General features: G+C 40.8%; 1 protein-coding gene across 1 annotated transcript; it reads left to right on the top strand.

Moving 5' to 3' along the window:
• The first annotated feature begins 6,158 nt into the window (after positions 1-6,158).
• Positions 6,159-11,513, top strand: LOC113545792 (5,6-dihydroxyindole-2-carboxylic acid oxidase). The gene is made up of 7 exons (XM_026945396.3): positions 6,159-6,751; positions 7,503-7,825; positions 7,998-8,202; positions 8,982-9,149; positions 9,341-9,517; positions 10,675-10,821; positions 10,971-11,513. The coding sequence occupies exons 1-7, from the start codon at positions 6,379-6,381 to the stop codon at positions 11,171-11,173; spliced, it is 1,596 nt and encodes a 531-aa protein (XP_026801197.3). The 5' UTR covers positions 6,159-6,378; the 3' UTR covers positions 11,174-11,513.

Raw genomic sequence — 11,513 nt, 5'->3', positions numbered from 1 at the left:
GAATGTCATAGCTGCACTCAAACTCTGAGATTTTAATTAAAAATTTTGTACACTGACAGAATTTTGCCTTCGGCTGCCTTTTGGTCGCAATAACACTAAATTGCCACATTATGCATTTTAAGACTACTGATCTTTACACGCAGCAAAAGAATTCACGTCTTACGATGTGAGATTTCAAACAAAATCTGGCCAAAAATTGTTCAGTGTAATTATCAAATCCTCTGTAAGTCAGATCAAGCAGTGAAAACTCTGCAACTCACTCATCATACTGTATACTTATGCACTATTCAAGTATCCATCCCGAGTGTCCATTAGTCTACTAGTAAAATTTAGAGAAATGTAAAAAGATGATGGATTATTTTGGTAAATGAAATGTGCAACTATGGACTCTTTTTGCACTAACCTGTCCCATCATGCACCACAGAGAGGCTAGAGAGTTAACATTACTATGGAGGCGGTGCTACTTCTGTCTCCATGTCAAAACTAAATTTGTTAATGAGTTGTATGTTAAAATTACCAACACTGTTGGACGTTATATAGCACTGAGCGCAGAGCAGCACTTTTATTTACATCATGTATATTCGTACATCAAGTACAATGAATGTATGCATGAACCTACATATAATAGTCTTCTAAATTACATGTACGGTGAGCTGTCTCTATCAGATCTCTAAGACGCATCTATATTACATCATTTAGGACATTATGTAATTTGAGACAAACATGCTGGGATATTTCTTTATGAAAAGATAATAGTTCTCTCAAAATGTGGGCTGACACAAGAGCCTACATCATGCAGCCTGAGCTTTGGCAACCTTTGCTTGTTCTAAGAGGGACATCTGCTGGTGTAGACTTAAATGACATGTTAAATGACAATATTTCTTCATGAAGACATTTCCATGGCTGCTTTTGGACTCTGAGATTCATAAGTTCACATCTGGAGGGGATTTAAGCAGCTGTAACACACAGATTTAGCTTGTTCTTATAATCAGGTGCTTCATTAAATTATCGGTGCAATTTATTACTATTTTGACTCATCGGTACTCGTCTAGACTGAGGCTTGCATATCTCTTACATATCCCTTGCTGCCTTGAGAAGGTTACTCGAATTACCATATACATACATGTACATGATCGCTGAGTTGTCCATGCTGGCCCTAGCTCCTTCCTCATACTCATTCTTCGATTACTAATAACATTCTAAGTGATAGTATGATGTTGCCTCCTGCATTGCACAGCATACTTTATTATCCAAGAAACATTTTCTGATATAACCAGTGACTACTAAAAACATGATTAATAGCATCAGGCTTTAGGAGTCTTACAGTACACGTGCTTACAAAAAGCTTGTTGTTGCAGTGCTGAGTGGGAGATTGGCCCTACAGTCCTACACATCTCCTGAGACTTCATCCTCTGCCAAGAGAACAATATGGGCATTATAACTGAGACACCCACAAGAATGGGCCTAGTATGTGGTGATGTGTGTGATATTAGATGCCTTTGTAGAGGGGGCTAAAGGCTTGACGCATAGTGGCGCCACGTGCTGCTCATGGCCAGGTAGTGGCCAAGTTTGCCGGGAGCAACAGGGTTGAGTTGTACTTCTGCCATCGCTGATTATGACCAAGGTGTTTTCGTTGTTTCTCTTTCATCCATCACTTTTAAAGGAATCGTTGTGCAGAAATGACATTTTGATCATTGTATACATAGATGTGTCCTTAACCTAAGTGTGTAATATTGCTGAAAAACTGGATGAAGTTTGATGTCTAGATCTAGAAAAACATATTTAATCATTTCTTAGCTTCCTTAGCATTAAATACAAAACTGAAAAAAGCTTCAGATAAACATGTCTTGGATGTGCCTTTTTTTTTTCTTTTCTTTTCTTTTCTTTGATTGCCAAGCAATTTGTGATCTGATTAGTCTACTCTGAAGTCATAGAATATGAGATCTGGAGCACTTTCTCAACTTCCCCAACTGTTCACATTTTCTGCCTTGTATCTTGTAACATTTTTGGCCTAACTGTGGTGAATCTTCTTAAAAATAAATATAAAAAGTTATTCACTTACCACAATCTAGCCATCTCTACCAAACTACCTCTTCATGCTTTTTTAATAATTGTAGAAGCTGGCCATAGAAAACTGTAAATTTCCCTATAAATTAATAGACAGGCTAGGTTCAGATCAGTTAGGCTTGCCTAATTTTAAACAGCACAGAAAGCAGGGGCTTTCAAGAAACTGTGCTATAATGTGCTTAAAATATTTGGAAGCAACTGGTTCTAAAGAAAGGTACACTGTGCAAAAGGTTCTGTAGAAATCTACCATATACTCACTGAGTCTGGTTTCTCAAATGCTAATGAAATCATCCAGAAGGCATCATTACTCATCTTTCCATTTGTCTGTATTGTGGGGGGAAACCACCATATTTCACTTGACAGAAATAGTCTAGATTTGATTAAAGAGTTTAAACGTCAGTTATTGACCAACAAGTCAATTCGATTTGTTTTTAGATAAATATTCAACTCTCAACAGTACCAATAGTGTGTTTAAAAAATCCACAGCCAATACTGACTGTCCATGGGGGAGTCCAATTATGAAAAACTAGGCATGCATTTTAAAATGGCTCAACATCAGTAGGAATTACTATTGCTCCCTGCTTTAAAGACCATAATGAAATTCAGCATTTTAATGTGTATTTCTAAATTCATCATGAGATGATTGACAGAACCTGGTGGGCTAGCTGACACTTGCTGGTGTGTCAGTCATAAGAACATAAGAACAGTCTGGTAGATGTCTGGGGTAAAGGTGCCAACCTGCATGACAGGACATGCCAAGCAAGTAAAAATGTCTTGAATGAGAGGAACAGTGGGTGCACATCAATCACTGACAAGAGCTCGTAATAGGAGATATAGATGCTAAACTGCTACATGACTGCATTAATAATTACAGCAAAATCTAATTTCCTTGCTGGAAGCAGCATTGAGTTTGATGACATCTGGTGACTTCATACTAAAACTCACACAGAAATAGACAAACTGTCTCACATTTTACTGATAAGCACCAATTTTCATTACAAACATTCACCATCAAACTAAACATTCATACAACACTACTGAACAATAGTAAAATTCTCCAACATATACAGCATCCCCCATCAAACGTGACAATATTCACCATGAAATAGCAACAGTAATATACTCAAACACACAGCATCCAGCATCATACACTACAACGTTCACCATCAAAAGCCATCATTTACTATCAGTCACCAACAGTTTCAACATTCACCATAAAACACCAGTAGTAACATTGTACAACATATACAGCATCCACCGTCAAACACTACAGTATTCACCATAGTACACTAATAGTAACATTCTCCAATATATACAGCATCCACCATCAAACACGACAATATTCACCATAATACACCAACACTAACACTGTCCAACACATACAGCATCCACCATCAAACATGCAATATTTACCATAAAACACCAATAGTAACACTGGCCAACACATACAGCATCATTTACAATCAAACACCAACAATAACATTCCCCAACACACATATCATCCACCGTTAAACACCACAACATTCATCAAACAATAATAGTAAAATTCTCCAACACGTACAGCATCTATCAACAACATAACATTCACAACATTCACTATCAAACACAAACATTCAACTAAACACCACAATGAGACACAGACATTCTGTGTGTGCATCAAGAACCCAGGACCAGGAATGTACCAGGTACCAGGACCACCAGTATCAGTATTCTCCCTCAGTATGTATTTATACATACAATATATCCAGAATAGAGGGAGCCAGGGCATCACTCACTCTCTCTCTCTCTCTCTCTCACACACACACACACACACACACACACACGTACATTCCTGTGTGTTTTGTGTAGCTTTGTGCTCCACTGAACCGCTGTTTGCCCAAAAGAAGGATTAACATGGGGAGGAAAAGGAGGAGAGGAGAAGGGGTGGAAATGGTTTGAAGGAGAATGAGAAAAATGTAAAAGGTTTAATCACGAGTGTGTGTGTGTGTGTGTGTGTGTGTGTTTGTGTGTGTGAAACCCACATGATCTAAAGATCAAGCTGCTAGAAATCGCTATACTACTAGTACCTAACTTGTAAACACTTACAGCTGGATGCAGATACACGCAGGTCAGACTGCTCGTTTGCGTTTAGTAATAAAAATGAAGGCATCTTATGAGCATTTAAAGTTGATAAAGTTGTCCTTGATAAAAAACTGAAAGACCCATGACCTTTTAGTACAGCTTCTCATTTGACAGAGTGCAACTGAGTACATCTACATAACTCAGTGTGTGTGAATGTTCGAGGAGCTGAGAAAGCTCAGGCACTTCACATGACTTCCACACAGTCCATACAAACCCCAAAGGCATATCACACCCCAGGTTCATGACTCACTTCCCCAAAAATCTTTAGCTCTAGCACAAATTCTCAAAATTAACAAATGTAAAATTAGCTCCTTCTTTCTCAACAGTGAAATGTGAGAAGCATATTTAAGGTGTTAATTGCTAGCATGCATTCCCAATTAAGCTTAGCAGGAAGAATAACTGTAATGATCATAACTTAGATATTTCATTCTTTTTGTAGTGTTATAACCTGGAATTGAACTGGCTTTTTACCTTTTACCATTTTATCTTACACAATACTGTATGTCTAACATTTGCAGGGGCAAAATATTTTTATTGTAACACCCAAGTTAATTAAGTGAAAAAAGCATTTGGTCATTGCATAAGTGTTCACCCCACCTTTGGTAGAACCACCTTTGGCTGCAATTACAGTGGCAAGTCTTCTAAGATATGTCTATCTGCTTTCCACATCTAGATCCTATATTTTTGCCCATTCTTCTTGGTAAAATTGCTCAAGCTCAGATTGGATGGGGACTGTTGGTGAACAGCAATTTTCAAGTCTTGCCACAGATTCTCAATCAGATTCAGGTCTGGATTTGAACCGGGCCACAATTAGGTTCTTGTTCTTGTTTTTTAAATCACTCCAGTGTAGCTTTGGCAGTGTGCTTAGAACTGTTGTCTTATTGGAAGGTGAACCTTCGCCCACAGGTTTTCTACTATGATTTCCCAGTCCATGCTGAAGAAAAGCATCCCCAACACATGATGCTACCACCACCATGCTGTGAGGATAGTGTTCTCAGCGTGATGAGCACACTTGGTTTTCTGCTAAACAGAGCAGTTTGTGCCAAGGACAATTCTGGTCTCATCAGAGTCAGACCAGATAACCTTCTTCAACATACCTTTAGGGATGGGATTTCATATGGCTTTACTCAATAATGGCTTTCTTCTCATGAGTTTGCCTTAAAGCCCAGCTTTGTAGCGTGACTGGCCCTATGGTGGTTCTGTGAACCATCTCCCATCTGGATTTTTTCAGTTCCTTCAGAGGTACCCTTGGGCTCTTGGCTGCGTCCTGACTAACGCCCTCCTTACGTGGTCACTGATAATTGGTGGATGGCCTCTTCTAGGCAGAGTCATGGTTGTGACATATTCTTCCATTTTTTAGTAATGGATTTAACAGAGATCCAAAGGAAGTTCTTTAGGACTTGTATGAGCTTGTTTGATAGCTTCTTGGTCACATGATGCTGTTTGTTTAGGTTTGTTCTCTAACAAACTCTGGGGTCTTCCAGGAACAGGTGTATTTATATAGAGATCATGTGACACTCTAATTGCACACAGATGAACTGAAGTATTCACTTCTATGTTATTACTACATTTTGTGTAGATTCCTGATATATGAGCCCTATTAAGTCCACTTCAATTCCAGATTGTAACACTACAAAATGTGGAAAAGTTTAAGGAAGGTGAATTTTTATGCAAGACACTGTATTAGGCCTGATGTGACTGACATGCTGTAAATGGTGTGTGTGCGCTGTATGCTTTCTGTATCGGATCTTCATCAGACATGTCCAGCACGTTTAAACACCTGTCCAACTCCTCACTCCAGCACGAGCTTCTGCCTGTGTACGCCAGGGATTTCATACTTAATTCCCACTGAGTGCTGTGGAAACAGGGCTTGCACAAAATGTTTCCTCTAAAATGTGACTCGGTCACGCGATAGGACAGAGCTGAGGCTTTCGGAGGTCACGCGCTGATCCGCTATATAAAACTCACCCGGGCTTTCTCGCGCACACGGGCCAGATTGCAGGCGCAATGGACCTTTCCATGCGGGGAAACCTCGGACAGCAGTAGTAGTGAACGATTGTCGTGATTGTTGATAAATTACACGCAACAAAATCCGGTTTATGCAGCTTATTTAAAAGAAGAAAAAAACACGTTACCGTTAAATTAGATAGATATCAGGCAATAAGGGTTTGTTTATTTATTTATTTATTTATGCATTTCTGTACAATGTGGATACACGTCGTTTTAGTGCTGTCCTGTTGCGCCTTCGCTGTGCGCGCGCAGTTCCCGCGTGAGTGCACGAGCGCCGAGGCTTTGCGCAGCGCGCGCTGCTGTCCGTCCCCCTTCGGCCGCGCTAACGACCCGTGCGGCGCGAGCCTTGGCCGAGGCCAGTGCGTGCCGGTGCAGGCGGACACGCGCGCTCACGGGCCGCAGTACCCGCACGTGGGCCAGGACGATCGCGAGCGCTGGCCGCTTCGCTTCTTCACCAGCGCGTGCCGCTGCACCGGGAACTTCTACGGCTTCAACTGCGGCCGGTGCAGGCACGGATTCACCGGGGTCAACTGCGACACGCCCGTGCCAGTCGGTGAGCAAGTGCCTGATAAAACGGCCAATAAGTGCATATTTATTGCTTCATAATAATATATTCATTAGAATGCTTTCATGTTTAAACGATTAATGATAAGAGTAATAATGTAAGCACATTATAAAAATATTTCTGTATTTTTTTTATGATCTTAGTGTATTTTTATTATTTTTTTATCCCATTTAATTCAGAGCTGTAAAGTAATAGTGGGATTGATGTATTCCCAGTGTTATACTGTATAAATATTGTTATATATTGTTTTGTTTATTTATTTTTGGTGTATTTATTGTCCTGCATTTGTCTAACGCAGTTGTGTATTTGCACTTTGTGTAGTCTTGTGAACTGGACTACTGTATTGTTAGGTGCTACACCATGGTCATGGAGAAACAATATTTCGTTCCAATGTATACAAGCTATACAGAGGAATAATAATTAAAAACCCACTTGAGTTGAGTTGGAATTGAATTCTCCAGGGCTTTGTCTGAAAATTCTTAGCCTTTATACCTAATACGACATCTAATACTTGACTATCGAGTACCTGGCTGCTTGTAAGGCAGTAACGAATTGAATTAAAGCTACATTTTGCATAATGAAAACCCCGATTCAACTAAAACTACAAGATTTGTGATATTACTGTGACTTAAATTTCTTATGTTGTTACTGAGTTTAATTTAGGTATGTGCGAAAAGTAGCAAAATCATCATCATGATCATCATCGTAGTCATCTAACTTTATCTTCTTTCTCTCTCAGTCAGGAGAAATATTCTAACTCTGAGCACGACTGAGAGGCGCTCCTTCGTGAATGCCCTGGACCGGGCCAAGCGGACTATACACCCAGACCTGGTCATCGCCACGCGCCGCTATGAGGAGCTGTTCAACCCTGATGGTAACGCCACTATGTTCGAAAACATCACCATCTACAACTACTTCGTGTGGTCACACTACTACTCGGTGAGTAAGACGTTTCTTGGCGGAGGACAGCCCAGCTTCGGGGGTGTGGACTTCTCTCACGAGGGACCTGGGTTCGTCACGTGGCACCGATACCACATCCTGCAGCTTGAGCGTGACATGCAGGTAAAAAGCTTGTCATAATCAGATTTCATTATTAAGATGATTAATAATTGGGTGTACCATCTTTGTCCATTTATTTGAATAGCTTACAGTGCTTGGGAAAGTAAAACACACACCTAGTACACACTAAAACATTTGTCGTTAGATGTTAAGCAGTGATTCGTTATTTTTTTAGGACATGTTGGGAGACCCAAGATTCGCTCTTCCGTACTGGAACTTTGCCATCGGAGGAAACCAGTGTGACATCTGCACTGATGATCTAATGGGTGCCAGAAGCAGCTTTGATGAAAATGGCATCAGCTCCAATTCCATCTTCTCCCAGTGGCGCGTCGTGTGTGAGAGCGTGGACGAATATGACACGCTGGGCACCATCTGCAACAGTCAGTACCTTTTCTTCTTCTTCTTCACTCCATTTCTCACACACAGATCCCCTATGTTCTCCATAGTCTTCTTGACGTTTTTTTTTTTTTTTTTTTGACTGCACTAGTGTTTTCCAATGTGATTTCACAGCTTCCTCAGCTTCTGGTACAAGAGCTTTTTCTTCACGTTTGCTGAAATATCAGACCTGGCATGTGAGCCCATCTGCATTCCACCTGACCACATAGCATACTAATGGTTCTCACATGATGAAAACCTTCAGGGAATAATCTCAGCCCATACTGGGTTTTAAGGATTATCAGTATGTGCTTCATTTATGGGCCAAACGTTAGCGATAAGTGGATTAGCAGATTATAGTCTTGTTTTCTCTCACTGTTTTATCCCTTCTCGTCTTGTGACCTTTAAGCCTGATGTGGCACTTTTATGACGTTTATAATTTTTTTACCCAATTTTCACCCAGTTCAGTAGCCAGTTCTTTCCTAATAGCTAGGTCTTGCCAGTTACACAGAGGGTGAAGGCTAACACGTGCTTCCTCCAGGTCACTTCATCTATTCATCCTGGTGTTCATGCAATCATAGTCATGTCATGATCTGAGTTTGTGATCGCCTAACTAAAGGGCAAGGCCTTACACAGGAGCCATGATGCCATAATTTAAGCAAATACACACACGTCATTCTCTGCCTTTTCTCGACTACTCTTGGCTTTGTGCCCAGTTAACCCTAACATTTAAACTCCCATAAATTGAGGAAATACATTAATTCTCTCTCTCTCTATCTCTCAGGTACCGAGAGCAGCCCCATCAGGAGGAACCCAGCAGGGAACGTGGCCCGGCCCATGGTGCAGAAGCTTCCAGAGCCTCAGGACATAGAAGCCTGCCTGCAGCTGATCACATTCGACACCCCTCCGTTTTACTCTACTTCAACGGACAGCTTCAGAAACACCATTGAGGGTGGAGACATCAACATATAAACACACACATATACACACACATAAACAAAACCCTGTTACAACAGTAAAATGGTCAATAGACCACCCATGCACCATGTTGAGGAATAGTTTAGCCAAGTTTAGCTTGTTGTCTGTAGATAATGTAGCTGTGTATACAAATTTAAGGACGCTAACCTTTGCTTGTGTTGCTAGGCTACAGCGCCCCCGAGGGTGCCTATGACCCTGTGGTGCGAAGTCTGCACAATTTGGCTCACCTGTTCCTGAATGGTACTGGTGGACAAACACACCTGTCACCTAACGACCCCATCTTCGTCCTGCTCCACACCTTCACTGATGCCATCTTTGACGAGTGGCTTCGGAGACACCCAGGTAACACACTTCTTTCGTTTTATTTCATGCACACGTGCAGCAGCTGTAAATAAGGAGGGACAATTGTAGTCATGATTAGCAGTGGTGTAAAGACTGACACAGATTGCCACAGCTGCAAAAGCAGTGCGTATGAGTGAATTAACAGATCCAGACGTGTCTGTACCTGTAAAGTCTGGTAGCACACACGCAGCTCATTTTATAACTGGCAAATTATTATTTCAAAACATTATTAAATGAGTTTCCTTTGGTACTACTGTGTTTCCGTCGTGCGCTCTCCCTCTCTCTCTCTCTCTTTTCATACATTTCTCAGCTACAGTGTACAAGGCATGGCCTCTGCAACTAGTAAGAAAGGTTTGACCTCTGTCTGTCAATCCAAATAAAGAGGTGTGGCCTCAGTGCCTTAATGGGAGAGCCACGGCCTCTGTGCTGATGCTTTGACCTTGATTTGTTAGTGCTAGCAAAAGAGGCATGTTCTCTGTGCCTGTCAGACCAGTCACACCAGTCAAACCGACAACTACAGAGGCCACACCTCCTTCACTGGGATTCACAGTGAAGGAGGTGTGACCTTAACCTTCTTCAGTTCTCTCTTTTTTTTTTTTTTTTTTGTGGTTTAGCAATTGTTGAAACCTAATTATTTATTAACAGTTGCTCAGGCAAATGTAGTACATTGCATGTTTATTTTCTGTACTGCGACAGAAAGTACAGTAAGAGCTAATAAAATTGTTATTTTTTATTGCTTTTCTTTTATGAGACATGTAAGACACTGATCCTTATTAGTACACATTAGTAAGCAACAAATGAGAGTTACATTTCCTAAGGCACAATTTAGAAAAATATTTTTAAGAACTAACGAGGTGTATAGTACAGAAATTAGACCAAGACATCATGGGCGTCTGATGACACCTTACACCATACAACAACACATGACCCCTGAATTATCAGTATTATATTATTATAAATAGTACAAATCTAGTGGAATATAGTAGTGATCCTAGTGTTTAATACTAAATGTTATACTGTTATTATTTGTGAATATAGTATAGCACATACCAGCATCACATAATTTGTGCAGTTAAACTATTTTAATATTATTTTTACTAAATTAAGTGTTCTTGCTTGTTTGTTTTTTGGTAAATAACAGTGTGTATTTGTGTTAGGCTCTGCCATCTACCCAGTGGAAAATGCTCCCATTGGCCATAACAGAGATTACAACATGGTGCCATTCTGGCCTCCTGTCACCAATGCAGAAATGTTCGTGACCGCTCCAGAGAACCTGGGTTACTCCTACGAGGCCACCTGGCCCGGTACGCACTTCTGCAAGGACAGCATGAAAGCTTGAGCTGCTTGTTCAGTATTTCTGCCTCTGATCTTGAAACATCTTGCATGTATTGCTAACCTACACTCCAAGTATATCACATCATGTGTAATAACACGTTCACAATTCTCTCTCCAGCCCGTCCCATCACTCTGACCGAGATCATCACCATCGCCGTGATAGCAGCACTTATCGTCGTGGCGATCATCTTCGCCATCACCACGTGTGCCGTGCGCTCCCGAGCCCATAACTCTGAAGGCCGGCAGCATCTGCTCGGGGAACAGTACCAACGCTATGACGATCATGACACACACAGCAGCAAGACCCAGTCTGTGGTTTAAGAATGCAGGAGCTAAAACTTCAGCCTCTTTTGTATAATCCCAGTCATAGATAGATGACAATGCCCTGTCATTAGATTTTGTATGTATTTTGAATGAAACCAGAAGTGCCTTGAGTCATATTTAGCCAAAGTCTGTGTGGACAACAATTAAACTAAAAAGGCACAAACTAAAATGACGGTGCTAACATTACTTCAGCAACTGTTCACTGTAAATTTGTAAGTGTAATCGGTTCTTATTTTATTAACAGTTGTCATTTTAATGAATATGGAGGATTGTAGCCTAGCCCTGGAAATAAATACAATAAAATATCTTCTTTTACCAGGAAATATTTGCAGCCTTG

Source organism: Pangasianodon hypophthalmus, chromosome 28, assembly GCF_027358585.1.
Source record: "Pangasianodon hypophthalmus isolate fPanHyp1 chromosome 28, fPanHyp1.pri, whole genome shotgun sequence".
NCBI classification, from domain to species: Eukaryota; Metazoa; Chordata; class Actinopteri; order Siluriformes; family Pangasiidae; genus Pangasianodon; species Pangasianodon hypophthalmus.
This window is presented reverse-complemented; position numbering and strand designations above follow the sequence as displayed.